General features: G+C 38.1%; 1 protein-coding gene across 2 annotated transcripts; it reads left to right on the top strand.

Annotated features, from left to right (window-relative positions):
• Positions 1 to 8976: 8976 nt before the first annotated feature.
• LOC129762467 (uncharacterized) lies at positions 8977 to 17219 on the top strand. 2 transcript variants are annotated; one of them, XM_055760738.1, is made up of 3 exons: positions 8977 to 9656; positions 9869 to 9991; positions 15818 to 17219. In XM_055760738.1, the coding sequence occupies exons 1-3, from the start codon at positions 9303 to 9305 to the stop codon at positions 16451 to 16453; spliced, it is 1113 nt and encodes a 370-aa protein (XP_055616713.1). In that variant the 5' UTR covers positions 8977 to 9302; the 3' UTR covers positions 16454 to 17219. The 2 variants fall into 2 exon arrangements, with proteins under 2 accessions (XP_055616713.1, XP_055616714.1); XM_055760739.1 differs by lacking the exon at positions 9869 to 9991.
• Positions 17220 to 18104: the final 885 nt, after the last annotated feature.

The following is an 18104-nucleotide window of genomic DNA, read 5'->3' as shown; positions in this document are numbered from 1 at the left end:
TATTCATGTGAAGAAATATGATGAGATTTATAGAAATCGCATCAACCGTTTACACTAGCGTGAACTTCTATAATGAATATATTCATATTTTCGGTGAATTTATTCACCTAAAGTAGAACTGCATCCAACTTTAGTGATTTCTCACCAGTGATTTCCGTATCCAATATTGTATGCGCCCGCAATCAATTCTTGCTCTGTCGCCGAAAGTTCCGAGCTCAGAGAGTTCATTCCCCTCTAGTTTGCCTTCCAAATTGCCATCGTAAACCACACCTTCTCTCGATTCAATCACACACAAAAAGCATACTTAAGCGATATTCTGGTGGTGAGACACATTCATTTTTCGTGAGGACATCGACAAGACAACATCGTTGCCTAACGTGCTGGAGGAGGTGGACGGCGAAGGATCGACACATACACGCGCAGAACTCTTTCCGTTAGGATGCCATTCAGCATCGAGAAAGTTCCGGAAAGATCTAATCATTGCTGGGAAATAATCAGCCAGTTCCTCTGGGAATTTAAAAATACATTCATGTGAAAGAGTTTATTTGAATGTTTTCTATTCATGTGACACTGTGACCAAATATTTTTCAATCAAGTACTATTAATAGGTGGTTATCGAGTTAGTATTAACCACTGGTGGGCTTCCAGTATCGAGGAAAATGTGGAAATATCTAATCGTTGCTGGAAAATAATCTGCCAGTTCCCCTTGGAACTGAAAATTATATTCAAGCGAAAGAGTTTATTTTAATGTTTTCTATCCATAAAATATCCATATAATACATTTGGGTTTGTGATTTGTCAATCAAGTACAGTTAGCAGGTTAGCTTCTGAAGATTATTCTTCAGAACAAGGTTTTTCGTATCCTATATTGGATGCATAAAACCTTGTGCCTCCAACGTAACGCTCTCGTTTTCGAAGTCTCCCAAATATTCATTTATTCATTTATTCAGAATGGATTTAGATTCAACTTCAAACAAATGATCTCTAAATCAACGATAGTCCTACGTCACCCTTGCGGTTATACCATAGATATAACCCACTTCCTGTTTTTTTATATGGATTTGTTTGGCGTTATGAAGCGTTTGAGAGCAACAGCTCATAGCTTCGATGATGTAAGTATATTGCTTCAGAATGGACATATTTTGAGTGATACTATAAATTTAGAAAATACAGCTTTTTCTTTAAAAACTCAAATTCCCGGTTTATATTTGATAGAATGTGAAATAATTATCAGACACAATTTCTTCACCACGTGCAGAAAATTTGTTACTTTAAAGAAGCATTCCAGTCTAGAAATTTGAAACAAAAATCATTTTTTTTCCTTCATATTTCTGTAGTTTAGGCATACAAGAATATACCCTAGAGAGGAGTTATCGAAAATCCTATTATTTACCGAGTTAGAGTTATTTTAGTGACGCGGTATCTAACCTGGTACGGCCATAACAATGAACTTCAAACGCGTTTTTCTCGAAACTAGTTTTTTTAAACTTGCGTACACGATATCTCAAGTATTACTGAACCGATTCATGTCAAATTTATACTATTTTTAAAAAATCGGGTAACGTAAGAAAAACGTTTTAAACCGCATTTTGTTTTTCAAACGGACTTTTTTTTCCAAAATATATTTGTTTATTAAGGCACATGTGGCGTTAGCCTGACGGGGCCGGGAGTCCAATATTTTGACAATTTTTGTCTTACAACTATGTTAGTAATATGTAACCGATTACTCGCGGTTGGCTCGAGGTTAGTATTACAAGTGTTCTCATAATTGGTATGTTGCAGTCTTCGATGCTCTATACGTGTGCCCGACACGGGCTACTTCCTATTGGGATGCAGCTGACCATTAATCAGCAACGCTCCCTAGTCTGTACCCCATATCTAGCGTGGTGCGTCTTTCTCGACTCGAGGAATCCAGGATAGAATGGCGGCGCAATCATCAGCTCGTGTAGAGTTGTCATGAGCGGTACAACCTTTGGCTCTTGTTGAATGATCAGTGGACTGCACAACCTTTGGCCCGTGCATCTGTAAAGAGTGTGTGTATGTATTGCCGCGACTAAGTAAAAGTTTATCGATCGGATAGGAGGGATATGAAACGGGGACACAACGAAGGAAACATCATTAAACGTTGACATCGGCGTTTCTGAGGAACAGGTATAGATGAAGCAGAATATCAGGTTCACGGCTACCTAAGATATCCCGGACGGGGATATCCGATTGTCTGCCTTTTGCTCTCAGTGCTCTAGAGAGCTGAGAGCGAGCAGCATGGAACCGGTTACACGACCAGACAACATGCTCGATGTCGTGGTAGCCATCGCCACAATCACAAAGATTGTTTGCTGCGAGCCCAATGCGATAGAGATGCGCGTTTAGGTTGTAGTGATTGGACATAAGCCGAGATATCACGCGAATGAAATCACGACCTACATTCAATCCCTTGAACCATGCACTCGTCGAGACCTTAGGGATAATCGTGTGTAACCAACGACCGAACTCATCTTCACTCCACATGCGCTGCCAACTAACGAGTGTGTCCTGACGAGGAATGTGAAAAAATTCATTATAGGCAATTTGCCTTTCAAAAAGTGTGCCTTCTGAAGCGCCCACCTTAGCTAGCGAGTCCGCTTTCTCATTCCCCGGAATCGAGCAATGAGAGGGAACCCATGCTAAGGTAATCTTGAATAATTTTTCGACCAAAACACTCAATAGATGTCTTATTCTTGTTAGGAAATAAGATGAGCGTTTATCAACTTTCATTGAACGGATTGCCTCTATTGAGCTGAGACTGTCTGAAAAAATAAAATAATGGTCGATGGGCAGTGTTTCAATGATCCCATAGTATATCGCATCCATTTCTGCGACATACACTACTTATTGTCAAAAAAGATGTTTTTGACTTGTCCGAGATTCGTGCGATAGCGGCATCTTTACTGATTTAGAATCTGTTCGATTTTTTTGTTTCAGATAACCAGAAGGGCTGGAATCGTGTACCCATGGCACAATTTTTTGAGGCCTCTCACCTCATCAGCTCTTAACTATTCTAGTTATTAATGTTTTTTCTCCGTTCAATTTTTGTTGTTGTACACTAGAACACCCCCTCAATACAAATAACATTTTGTGTTGTAAAAGTGTGTTTATTCCCTCCGAAAATCATTTACTATTTTCGCTTCACACGGGCGGAGCACGGAGATCAAAGCCGTCGATGTCGAATTGAGGAATTGGATTGCAAAATGCAAAACTGCCTTCCATTTTGCTCATTCTGATTCAATCGAATACTGGAATAATGGAAAATTTTTCCTGACATTTTAGCTTCTTGATGGTTGACAACCGAAAAGATGAATTAACCTCGTTTGCTACGATGTACTTATGAAGTGGACACACACCACAAGTGATAATGCGTAATGGATTTGAAAAACTTGTAACTACAAGAAATGACGTCGAGATTACAAATATTCAAATTTCGCTGATCGGAGTATTGGATGACATTTCCCAATTTCCTTTATTTTCATTAATGATACGCTTTCATTAGGAAATTAGGAGCAAACCATACAATCTGATCATTATCGTTATAGCTTATAACAGAAACGTATCGGTTACTGTCACTTATATTGATTCGAAAAAGTTGTGAAATCAAAGAATAATTACAAGATACGAGTGTAGCTTGCCATAGTTAAGGTCCGGAAAAATTACTATAAATAATAATTTGAGGGAAACATTAAAATAGACTCATTAACTTCTTCCACTATCATTCTACCTCTTCTGCCAAAACTCAAGTGCATGCCCACCAGTTTACGGGACTATGGAATAAGACCTTCTCCATAGACAAGAATGTGAACTGCAAATTTGAACCCAGTTGACAAACAATTCTCAAAATTACTCCAGAACACACTTACCACATAGTCGAATTCAAAGAAATTTATATCCAAAACCTATTTTCATTTTTCCATTTTTCCAATCGATTCGGCCTATTCGTACAGTAGGTTGTTCTGTGTAAATCCGGTTTAATACCGAGTTACAAAGTGCAAGCTAGTATCCGGATCGGACAAATCAGAAAAGGCAGTCACGAAATTTGTTTTGGATCAAAGGAATGCAAACGTATTCACAGATGCAGCTGAAATGAAGAGATTGTGCAATGAATTGACTGCTCAGGTTGGGTTGGATTATTTAAGGTGTTCAACATGATATGGGGTATTCAAAAAATAGTTCGCAATTTCGACAAACTTCAGAATGTTTTGACGTAGGACTACGCCTTTCTGCAAGGGTAAGTAAGAGAACAAGTCACATTGTTATGAAATAATAGTAACGTGAATGTCTATTTTGGATCATTAGCATAATCGAATTGTAAATTCTATAAGACTTGTTTGATATTATATACATTTACAATCCCAATGTCACATACATTTGTTTTGCTCATTTGTCTGCTTACCTACCCGCTACGTCAATCTGAATCAACAGCGAATACTATTGCGAATCACATGTGGTCACATGTGGATCAATCGCTCGAAATGCTGCGAAATGAAGAAATATTGCAATTTAAGCTCCGCTCGATGAAAACTTACTAACACGATCAGAGCTTAAAAGCAGAATATTTGCATTTTTTATTAACACGTTGAACGTGTTATGTCGATCCCTTGAGACTAACGTTGTTGCTATCTGTAATTGACATGAACCAGCGAAATTGTCCAAAGAGCACACTGAGTGAATAGGGAATAGCAAACTCTTTTTGCAAATCTCGGCGATTCGAACTTTAAACAATCAATAACGACGCCGATCGTCCTCACTGTCACCAGAAGAAGGGAAAAAATTTTAGTATGATATTCGCAGCCAGAAGAGTTGCCTTTATAGCGTGGTTGTCTTGCGATTATCATGGATAGTTATTAGTGGGGAGAGACAAGGATCAGGATTAACTGAGGTAAGTCACTCTCAGTTGGAAACGCTTGAGCTAATCGTCTGCACGGATTGTTGGAAGTGAATGTTCACAGACTGCCTTCTCGATAGAATTCTTCAACGAATGCAAATTTCAATGAGAACTTGCACAAGCATGCTTCTCAAATTTTGTTCGGAGTGAATAATTCAGAGGATTAGGGTCTGGGTTAATGGTTACCGTAAGTCACGTTATCGAACCGTTTTAGGAGTTTGTTGCATAACTCCAATCGTATGCTGTATGCTGTACTTGGAAACGTTCATTTCGAGTGGATGACATTGTGCAGCCGTACCAACGTCGGACACCCCTCTCTGGATCCATCTTCCACATCAGCTGTTTCTTTCAACCGTTAGGCTGAGCGCAAATTGAGTAGCGTATAGCGGCGAAATCAGATTTCGAAAATAGTATCCATTCTCACCTGAGAAGGTGACTGAAAACCATCCTCCTTAAAGGCCTTGGACCCTCTGCTCTGGTTCTCAATAGTTTCTGGTTCTTTTTCGGACATGCCACTATAGAGAACCCTCATTCGCTGGCGGGGCGGGGGCAGGAAAGAAGCGTTCATATTTTGAAGCGAAGAACCAGACAATTTTGAATACCCTGTTCTGAAGCGAAAAGTATTCCACTCAATGTGTGCTGCATCCATTGAAACAAATGGGAGTCGGGAGGGACAAGGTCTGGGCTATAATGCGGGTTATCCAGAATTTCCCACCATCTATTCTCCAAATAGTTTCTAATATGAACAGTAACATAAGGACGACGCTTATTTGCAACGAAACTCGGCATTTTTAATGCAGTAAACATTTAACTAGTTGAACAATACTCAATGACTTCTAAAAAGTATGTTGTTAACAGATGTCGACACTTCACGATTCAGCAAAAATCATCTGTCACCGTCGACTATTTATAGCACCCCAATTTTATTGAGTGAATGAAACCGTGAATAATTAAACATTCTTGGATATAACTGCTTTGTTCTGTTATGTTGAAGAGTTCTAATAAAATATTCAAAATTACCAGCAATTTTAGCAACTTTGTCTGAACAAGGCCAAGTTTTGTTTGAAAGGACACTAACGATCTGTGGTGAAAATTAACCGTAGTTTGAGACCCTGGTTTCCAAATTAATCGCGTAGTACAACAATACGTTCTTCTTGTGAATGAAAATAGTAAGGTAATCGGGCAAAAATACTGAGAATCCTCTCGATAGAAAATCCAAGAGAAGGGAATAGTGCCTTACCATGCTTCAATTATTTTGCACTAACACACAATTGGCAGGTAAACTCATTCGCTGCGAAAACTTTGAGCAAAGTTAAAATTCAAATTCCAATCAGCTCATTCGTAAGAAAAAATTGATACTAATGATAAAAAAATTAATATACCATCGATGGGGGTGAGAATGGGTCAAAAAAGGTAGTTCTCGAACTTTTTGTTTAATCACTATCGTAAATTAGAGTAAAACGCGATTCTAATTACGTAGATATGCTCTCTAATGATAAACTTACGAGTGTTCAGGGAATTGTTGAATAATATTAATTTTTCACTGATCTTAATTAACGATTGAATGAAAGTTGACCCAATCTCATCTCTTAGTGGGGGTGACAATGGGTCAAAGTAGTGAATATTACTTTCTATTAAGAATTATTCTTAGAAAGTGTCTTGAATGATTATTTAGGTTACGAAAATATTGTCAATCCACCTGGATGTGCGATGGAAATGTTTATATATGAAGATTTTTCTTAAATCTGTCGTCGACGGTGTCTTCTGCCGTGATGCTGATCCTGGAAGGATATCAAACCTCTTTAGTTACTTTCGTCTCGCTCATGAGGAGAGGTCCCCATAGCCTAGTGATTAGCGTGGCGTTTGCCAAGATGGGGGGAGCTTCGGGTTCGATTCCCATTCGGGTCCGAATTTTTTCTGGCTTGCACCGGTTCAGGTGAGCACTAAAACTACGAAGCTACGAATTGACGCCTTGCATGCCTTGCAAGCCGCGCCACAGAAATACCAAACAATGAACGATACACAAGACATTGTGAATCAGGCCATGTTTTAAAAACGTTAAACCAAAATAAGTAAATAGTCATTTCTGTGCGCCGCTCTCATTAACTAGCTTTCGTTTCTAATCCAGGAATTCCTCAAAACTGTCTTTTTCTATCAAAACTGTCTTATTCTAAAAACTATTTTTTTCTAGAGAACTTGGAACATGTGAGATGCTCTTTAGTAGCGGCTGCCAACCTTCCTATAACGCGATGAGTGCGTACCGCGTTATATGAAAACCGCGCTATAGGAAACTCGGATTTTACTGTACAAACCAGGCTAATTCGTAGCGCGTTGTACGGAAACCTTTTACCGCGTTGTATAGCAACCTCGTTATAAGAAATTCATAATTAGTACAAATCACATCATTCGTACCGCGTTATACGGAGACCAATAAATACCAAACACAAGATAAATTATAAATTACATATCCGTTTATAATAACATCGGAGTGAGGTCAATATGAGCGTTTTTTATGTTAATATGTACTTATGAATTTATAAGAAATCATTATCTATTACAAATAATTGTATATGATAACCAAACATCGTTGTGTAATTACGTTATAATAGGCGGCAGGTCAATAAAAGCGGAGTCATAACAAACGGATTATACTTTACATTAACTGTCAAACTCTCAAAATGGTGAAATCAAGGCGCTACCAGGAGGGCAAATTGAAAAACCAATGTGTAGCCATCTTATAAATATACAAAAGTAAATTAGTACGATATTGCACAGTTTGTAAACTATATTGATACTTTATTACATATCCATCACTATATTCATTACATTCATTAAGTTATACGCTGCAAGTGTTTCGTCTTTCCTATTTGCGTTGGCAGCACTGACTTCGTGTGAATATAATAATGGATTTTCAGAATGAAAAGAACAAACTTTTACAATAAAAATTATGAATGAAAATTAACTTTTTCGTACCGAATATGTATTCTATGTAATACGTTTTCTCGTAAATTGTGAAAAAACTAAAACTAAAACTGTCTGATTTAATATTATTTAATATATTTAATATTATAATGGTGAGTTTTTGTAAATGTTTCGAAATATTTGGGAATATTTAACCAAATGGTTATGTTGAGCGTCGTGAGGATTACGTGTTCTAAGTAATCGAATAACATGATGTAAAAATTTCCATTCGAATTTTAAAACCGAGCGAACTTTGTTCCATAGATCTGCCTTGAGCTCACCGAATAGTTTGATAGTTTGGCAATGGTGAGTTTGGAATGGTGAAAAGGCAGAACAATCAAAAATGATCGAAAAAACGGTCCTGTCCCGTTCAAAACGGTACGTTTGGTCAGCCTACTACCCCCCAATTCAATATTATTATGTTAAAATGTCAACAAATACAATAAAATGAATATAATTGGAGAATTGGAATGCATAAATTTTTATCAACAACTGATTTTTAGTATTTTCCCCCCAAATAATCATTTCAATTGACTTATGTATTACTCATGAAGATAATGCTAGAATAGTGTTCCTCAAGCGAATTGTTGTATCCTCTGTATACACAAATCGTCAATCACATATTCTATTCTAATGTTAATTGTGCTTTTATTAGCACTCGTCAAGAACCACACGGCAAATAAAAATAATATTGGGCAACCGGTTGAAACACTGAATAGAAACACATCATCGCTTGAGCCGCCTTGAACATACGTGTACGAGATACGCGCGCACGGCATGATTTCGTGCCTCCAAAAGCTTCCCCCAACGATTAGATCTAAGCACAACACCTAAAAGGACTTGACACCGCTCCGTATGGGAAAACCACCCAAATATTATTGCTCTCTCTATCATTCCTTTTCTCTCGCTTCTCTTACTCATCGTAAAACACAATTGCACAAAAGTCAGCAAGATGCGATCAACCGCAAAGAAAACAACTACATATGCCTTTCGTATATAATTTTTAACTTTTATCGTCAATTTTCGACAGAGAGCGGCTGAGCTCTCTCATTCAGAGATCATTCGTGTAAGGGCCCTGTGCCGATGGGTACATAGTGGAATCAGTTCTTAACCTAAAGGCTGCGTGGAAAAGTGAGATGGAAAGGAAGAAAAACGCCTTACAGTTATTCAGTTTTCAAAATTGAACTATAAAGCCAGTAGAGTTCTGGACGTCAAACCAGGTAGACACATCCGGGGTAGCGGAGAGCAAAACGTAAAATAGTACGAAACGTGTGCTGAAGCCGTCGTTGCGAAATAGTGTGAATTTTCCGTAGAGTGTTCGGGCCAGATATGTATATCGTGATCGAAAAATTCCCGAAAAAATAATCATGTGCTAATCATAGGTGTGAATAATTTGAAACATTGCTGCGCTTTTTAATCTTATCACATGAGCACCCCCTTCAACTTCGCGCAAATGATTTTCGCGAGGACACGTGCAAACGCATTTCTAGTTCGGTTTTGTGCAAATGTGGTGCAGATACGCGTGACAAACAAAGCAATGGTGCGAATCAGAAGATTTTTATCCGAAGTTACAATAATTTCGTTACTGTCCGGAACATGGATGTGTATGCTCAGTGCGTGTTTTCTGTGCGTGCATTGTGCACCGTTGAATCACCTTGGACAACCATTATTCGAAAACGCGACTTTATGGTTGAATCCTTGCAATGTTCACAGCTACAGTTACAACACCAATAAAACAAAAACTATCACTCCAGCTCAACGGCTAGATAATCTTGACCGGGTAAGAAAGTTGATAATCAACATCGTTGATTTGTCCCAGGATCATGTGGTGGCAGCGTGCTGCCTACTTTCTTACATATGTTGAGAGTTAATTCCATAATTTCATCCAAATACTATGAAATTGACACAAGCGTAGTTTCTTTTTTCGAATGTTGAATAAATAAGAATCAATGTGAGCAGTTTTTTAACGCATACAATTGTTTTAATTTGCAGATCAAAAGTTCAATTACTCGTACGATACAAGAAATTGATCAAATTACAAGTCTTTCCGGAAATACTGATTGGAATACTGCTCAAAACAGAAAAAAGTACATGTTTCTGCAACCATACAAAAAGGTAAGCACAAGTGACAGCTCACAACACACCTTTAATTAGTGACAAGCTCATGTGCGGTGGCACAACAGCTAAAAAGTGGTTAAATTGAAATACCTTGCCCCGATAAAGATGAGAACAAATTTTCCGCGCGTTTTCAACAACAATACGCGCACAATATGCGCAGGTCTAGAGCATCAACGACAAAAAGATCAAATCGCTCGACTTTTCCTTGCCGCGCGTCGACTATGACTATTGCCGTCGCCTGAAAATCAGACCTGATCACCGCAGGTTTTCTTCAAATTCGCTTGACAAATAGGATTAAACACCATTTAGCAAATTAGCACCTAATTTAGGCTTCCTGCACTTTTAAATTTGTTACTGATTAGCGATTTTTTCATGTGAAAACCCCGTGCGCTACATCATAGTATACGCTTCGTATTTCGCGCTTGAACCAATCGGAAGGTGTGCAACATATTTCTTCTTTATCTTCTCTCTATTTTTGCCCGCACCGCATATCCAAGCATATCATTATCATAACGATATGATCATGATCCTTATGAAAGTGCACTGTGCTGTGTCCGTGTCGTGCGAAAGATCTCCGTACTTCTCGTGGTCGTGGTGTGTTCCGTGAGAGAAGCTTATCATTAAATTATCTTTCACGCTTCTGGCTTTTAGATAGCGTCATTGTGCGTTCGGCTTCTTGAGGTGAGCAGGATCTTCGTGTTGATAGGGTCCCAGGGTAATATACTGCTTCGGATTGATGTGCGTTAATAGCAAACAAATTTCAACGAAGTTTTCAGCCTTTTTTTTCTGCCAATACGAGTAGTGTTTCATATAATGTAGTCATTGCCTTCGCATGGGAGAAAAATCCACTGTATCTCCGCTGCCGAGTGATTCACACGTTTCCCACCGCGGCTGTTGCGATTCGTCATCAGTTTGACCATCATCGCAATAGATGAAACCGGCTCGTTTTTTCGATGCCGGCAAAATATGATGTCGCAAAACAAGCAGCTAAAGGCTGGCTTTTGCTAAAATAAACAGTGATCAGTTGATCGCCAGAGATTGAATACTCATGTTACGAGTCCAATAGCAAACAGAACTAAAACACTATAAATTTTCTACTTGTATTGCCAAATTATATAAATATTTGCAAAGCCACCATCTCAACACGGCCGAATCCCACCTAGAAGCGACTGGTACAAAATTAAACATTTATGCTCAGGGTCTAACCGATTCTCAAATAACAATAACACGCCAAGTATACTAACAGCGAATGGGTAGATTGCTAAAGTTTCACACTGTCTGCAGCCCCTGAGCAAAATCCTTTTGCTTCCGACCTCTAATTAATACTATAACTTATCATCATGTCACACCGCAGGAAGGAGAAATCGTACCATATCGTTTGCTTTTCCAACAAAAAAAAAATATAATTTTAGAGGCGATTGATCCTTTTTTTTCTCCTTGCGAAATCAAATTCATCATTTCGCTCATTCGATGTCCGCATCATGCCACACCGCGTGGACGATTATGTGATCCTCTCATAATCTGTGTATAGTTTTTCTGCAACTTTTACACACGGTCATCTCAATGAGAGCGGATCGATTGTAATTTTGTCTGGAAATAAAATTTGATTTATTTCCCGTGCTCAGTCTGCTCGCACTTAACCCATATTTACTACATTGATATTTCGTACGGCGGATCGAGCGGCGATAAATAAGCTCGATGAAACTGCCTCAGTTGATTGATCCTGCTTTTTTTTGTAGCTAATTTTGGACACACGTATTATATGTTTTATGCTGTACAATCGAAGCGACGTTTGTTCACATAATTTTCTGTACTTGTATAACCGATGAAAAAAAGTATTATTCATTCAAATTTACCTTATCTCCCACAAAGTACCGTTTTGACTCAAATTCCGAACACTTCATTCTAATTCACTTCATTCACTATTTTGAGTAAAGAGAAAATAATATTTATTCCTTTAGTGTTATTCTCAATGAATTGTTTTTGAATGAACATCTACAACATTCAATCAAGTATTTGGCAATTAATATTTAAAGCCTCGCTGTGTGAATGTATGTTTATAAATATTTTCATATCAAAACAAAAATTCTGTTTTTTTTCCAATGTAATCCACTCCATTGACACAGTACCATTGAAACACCTCTCGACTGGAGCGGTAGTTTGCCAAATCTGCCCAAAACTTTACCGGACCTTTATAAACTGAAGGAGACGTTTCTACAGGCACTCTTCCCTATACATTCTCGAGTGCATTGTATTGTTTATGACGAAAAATTTGGTTTTTTGTCCACAGCTGCCAATAGTTTGCCAAATCAAGAACTTCCTGGCAAATTTATCAGCGAAAGCGAACTTTAATTTGCTGGGGACATCTCCTCTGGCAGTGGCCTCATAGAATTTCAGGCCTGGGAGCTGACCAAAATCCATTTTCACGTACGTTCCATCATCCATCAGTATGCATTTGGATGCTCCGGATGGTACTTGATTAGAGCTGTGTTTGTTTGGCGATGTCGTAGTCCGCGTTGTCTGATCCATTCGAACAACTGTTGAACGTTCACGGAAACGGTCAATTCCACCCCTTTCGGCGATTTCGTGATTTCAGCAGCTGACCACGCCGAATTTTTAATGTGGGTGTCCAAAATCAAATTTATTCTCCTGGTTTCCATCCTGCATAACTTTTTCGAATCAAAACGGATCAATGAAAATTTTACCACCACAAAATTTTCTGTCAAAACATTTCGAATACGCCTACTACGATCGTTACTATAAAATGAAGAGTTCATTCCTGAATGACCAGATTTTCAAAGTAGCATTAGTATAAAACTTCCTGTTCAAATAGATGACAACACATTTAGTTTTGAGTGGACAATGTTTAAAGGAATTATAATTAAACATATAAAAAGGTGTAACAAAGAATCCGTGCCAGTTACAAGTCGTTGGGTGCAAATATTTTCAGGAATAGGAAACAAATTTATTTCAAGAGTTTTAGCAATTTGTGCAATCATATTTTGTGTCTGTCTGTTAGTTCCGGTTGGAAGCATGTTTTTTACGACGAACAATGTGTTGACAACGGAAAAGTGGGAAGATAATTGTTAAACCGAACTGAAGGTCTGGCATAGACAAATTTTATGATAAAGTTTGTAAAGGTTATTCTATTCTTTGCAATGTCTCTTCATCATCCAAATATTCCTTTGTTGTAGAGAACGAAGCAGGTATACATAAGAATGTTTAATTTTTATCTAGATTTTATTCACTTCATAAAATTCTTCAATAAATATTTTTATTTTTTTGGCTTGCGTGTCCCGCTTTAAACCCAAAACTATTTGGTCATCCTGATGAAAATGCATGCAAGCTGTCACATTTCAAGTGCACAGAGTCCCTGTACAATCGAGAAAACTCTATTATATCATTAAAACACTACGAATGATGCTAGGATCGTTGGGCTAATCTCAAGCAGAACTGTCAGTGGAGAACTTAACTCAGAGCAACAAAAAGGGAAAATGTCAGTGTGGGACACGATATGTTGGCTTCGGTCAGTTAAGTAGGGGTTCAATTTGGTGCGTTCGGTAAAACATTAGTTCGATTTTCTGAAAAACTGATGTGCAACATTACAGTTGATGGTAACCGCTACAGAACCCTGATCATCGACTTTTTTGTGCTACAATTGATTCACCTCAACGTGGAGGAGCTATGGATTCAACAAAACGATGCAACATGTCACCCGTAAATTGACCTTGCGATATAACACCGTCGGGTATTTTTTTTTTGTGGCGGGCTCATGTGTCTCTCTGGTCTACGCCGATAAGCTGCGCACGATTGGAGCCTGGGCGCCTACGGACTCCAATGCTGCAAAAAGTGGTCACAAAAAAGACTTCCCCGTTGGGAGATATACACTCTGTCCAACTTCTATAAGACCACCTTGAATATATTTCGCCGTAACACAAACAGTTAGAATTTCAATAAGATAATTTCACAGATTGTTGAACGCTTAGAATAAAGTATGTTTAACGTAAATTTCATTCAAAAGAGTCGTTTGTATATTTATTGGGTCTCACTATCATGATTTCAGCTGACCAGTTTCTATAAGACCATTTCAAAGTTCAAAAGTACTATCAATGAAAAATGCAGAACAATCGGCAGATTTTTCAATAATTGGTAACCTTGCCATTCCGCCTAATAACCTGGAAAATTCGTGTTGGAATGCTATTCACCAAACTCTGCAAAACGGACGGGAATATTTCCCCATGTCTCCGAAATTGCGACCTTGGGTTCATCAACCGTGGTGTATTGCTTTCCATCAGCGTAGATGCTGCGTACTAGAGTCCCCAAAAGACTCTCAACAGGATTCAAATCTGGAGAGCGAGCCGGCCAGTCCAAAGTCAAGTTTCTGAACCTTAACTTATTACTTAGTTTGCTTGCTGGCTGGAGATGTGATTTTTTTGCGACGATATCCGCGCTAAAACGGTAAGAGAGAGGATTCCGGAACATGTATGTAATCGTTCCTATTCATTTTGAATTATGTGAAAGCTATCTTGAGCTTTCCGGTTGCTCAGAATTCCGCCCAAATCATTCACGAGCCTCTACCATAATTCTTGGTTGAAAAATACTATTCCTTCTGCAGTAAATCATACCAGTACTCGTTGAAATCACCAGGACCATCCACATTGCACTTTTTCCGTCACTAAAGATTACCTATTCATTGAAGAACTTTTCGTTATGATATTTAGCAAAATTTATTCTTTTGAAAACATTCTTTGTCAAAACATACCGTGACCTACCATAGTTTACATGAACCGACGTGAGCTTTGGCAAAACTCATACGTCTTCCGATGTGAGTTGGAGCTTTAACCTTTTAAGCCCTCCTAGTGTAAGAACTTTTCACCAAAACTCGACGAATTGTCTCCCGGGAAACATTTAAATTCAAATACTGCTTTTTTGCATAAGCGATTTTGAGGTATTCGAAGCTGTTCTAACTATTTCCGCTTATACCGATCAGAGAGCTTCGATTTGTGTGGAGCTCTCTACTTCTTATCGTATCCAAAAGATTCGCGAGCACATTTTCTTGGTGAAATGCAACGATTTGCCTTTCTTCTATCTCCGCGGGCACTTTTCCCTTCTCCATTTTCAGATTTATTGATCAAAACATCTAAAACAACGGAAAATGTAACAGTTTTTATACAAACTTGACGCCTGCAATTACAAGAACATTTGTTGTGTTATGTTGTCTTATAGAAGTTGGAAAGAGTGTATGCCAGAGATCTCATTCCAAAAATTGTAAAGAATCATTTATTTGAAAAAGCCAAATTTATGGCAATAATGGTGTAATTTTTTTGAATTTTACTTGAAATTTGAAGTTCTTTGTTCCAAAAAACACCCAGAAGAAGTTTGAAAATTATTTCAACTTGAGCTTTCTAAATGGCCACGATTCTTTTCTTATTGATATGTTCTTATTTAAGCCGTCGGCATTTCAATTCAAACAGTTTTATATTTATGTCTTGAGTTGAATACATGGCATGTAATTCTGCTGTTAATTACGCATGGATGTTATTCCTATCATCTGGACATTTCCGTGCTTTAGCATTTCAGTCAACTTCAGTCAACTCATTTAAATTTAATGATGCCTATGATTGTCCTATCATAAGTAATATGGAAACCTCAGAAAATTATTGAAAAAAGTACCTATGCAGTGTGTACTGAGCGTTTGGCTTTTTAAGTTGCAAGTGTATAAAGGATAGTGTTTAATTTTTCACTTTCATGATTCTAATGTGGAATTTAACTATTTCCGGTTTATTCTAACGGCCACTTTTTTCATCTCTCTAACCTTTACAGAATCAAACAACTTGGGAGCCACGACTCCAAACTTATCTGGCGTCAATACAGGTAATCTACCAGAAGCAGGTCGAGCTCGAAAAGGCCAAAAACATCCACAAACACCAGTCCCCCAAACTGCAGGAACTGCGCCAAAACGCGAAAGGGCTACTCTGCGAGATACAAGAGTACCGAAATAACTCGAAAATCGCTGGGGAGTTCAAAAGCTACGGAATCTCAGTTGTGGAAATGAACTCGATTATCAAATTCGACATGACAGAGGAGGCAAACATGGAATTGCATAAGTGGTTCTTAAAGTGTCGTTTCCGATGCTTCTTGGAGGATATGGAGCAGCATATAAACAATTTAGTGACTAAGTTCAGCAGGGCAAAACAAAAGCCAAAACATCCCACCACGAAAAAACCGAAAAGGAAACTGAAGAAGGGACATAAAAATGTAAGAAAGAATGAGAGACCTCTCAACAACAAATGCTGTATTGTAAATAATAAGCCAACAAGACCGGCCACGCCCAGACCACCACCAATGGATGGCACATACAAAGTTAATAAAAAGAAGCTTAATGCAAGCCAACAGTCAAAATTAATTAAGCCGAACCAGAAGAAAGTTCAGCGCAAAGGTAATAAAAATTCAGCGTAGTAATTTCTCACGGAAATTCTCTTGACAAAAATTCTCACACGGTCAACTGTAGCAGTGGTTTAACTGAAAACGTGTGAATTATCCAGTATTACTTATGAAACATTGACGTTCTATTCTGTTAGTGCAAATAAAATTACTGCCTTATGCTCGGAGTAAACGTTCAACGGATCCTGACAAACATTATGATAGGTAGAGGCAAATAATAAACTTAACAATTTACATTAGTAGTACTTATAAACATGTGATTAGACGAATGAAATTGCTAAACTATCAAATTCTTTTCGTATAATAATAGTAAGTAGAATGAACTGATCAACGAATAATTATATCATTATTTATTTTACATTATAATGACTTATTACGCTGTGATACTTGTAGATTTTGTAAATAGTACTATTTAATTTAAAATATTTCACACCAAAAAGTTAGGAAGAATACTCTGTAATGTCGCAGTATTATCAATCAATTCTGTACAAAAGACAATAATTATTTATGTAGAGATGTATGCTTAATATGACGAACAGTTCCTGAATAGAATAGGCAAAACCTTATATAGATATGCGAAGCACGATACGGCATGCGTTAGAAGTGTTATTAATAATATTTAAATTGATAAATTTACAACAAATGATAAGAGACAGTGTTATTGATGAATGTTATAACATATTTTCCAGTGCTTATTTATTCCTCCTTAATAAATTAAATTATTACATCCTCACAGTATTCGCAGTATTGCCACTGTCACAACAACGGAAGCCTGCATATTAATAGTACGAAAAACAAACCATAAAAACATCTTTAATATTGATTTTCATAAAAAAAAATATTTTAATTTATTCCGAAATCTCGAACCTCATACATCACTTTTTATGTATTTTGGCTCAACGTCTTTACAACATAGCCTGCTTCACATATCATTTCCAATTATCTCGGTTTGTGGCTATCTCTCTCCAATTTCGCGGGCACCCCGTACTCACCACGTCCTGTTCCACTTGGTCTAACCACCTCGTCTCGTACCAATCGGATTTCCGATGAACACCATTTTTGCCGGATAGTTGATCGACATTCTTGCAACATGTCCTGCCCAACGTATCCTTCCAGCTTTGATCACTTTCTGAATACTGGGTTCGCCGGTGCGTTGCGTGAGCTCGTGGTTCATCCTTCGCCTCCATACGCCGTCGTCCTGCACACCGCCGAAAATGGTTCTTAACAAACGTTGTTCGAAGACTCCGAGTGCTCGCAGGTTCTCTTCTGTCCACGTTTCGTACCCGTAGAGGTTTTGTACAGGGATCATTTCGCACGATTGCTACATCTGTTTGACCTCAAGTGTTTGTAGAGATCATAGAAGGTACGAGTCCCATTGACAACACGGCTGGTATCATTGTCAGATGTTACCATTGAGCCAAGGTAGACAAATTGGTCCACTACCTCGAACTCATCGCCGTCGATCACTACACTAGTACCTAGTCGGGTCCTGTCCTGGGTTGGATCCTGAAGCCAGAATATATTTGATATTTGGTTTTGGTTTTTTACAGATCAACACTAACATATTTTTGAACTTCAATATCAAATGAGAAAAATGACATACTACATGGGCTGAAAAGTTCTGAGATCTTCCAACAGATTGCGCCACTAAAAAATGAACAAGATT

Source organism: Toxorhynchites rutilus, chromosome 1, assembly GCF_029784135.1.
Source record: "Toxorhynchites rutilus septentrionalis strain SRP chromosome 1, ASM2978413v1, whole genome shotgun sequence".
Lineage (NCBI taxonomy): Eukaryota > Metazoa > Arthropoda > Insecta > Diptera > Culicidae > Toxorhynchites > Toxorhynchites rutilus.
The sequence above is the reverse complement of the archived record's forward strand: the minus strand, read 5'-3'. Positions and strand labels throughout refer to the sequence as shown.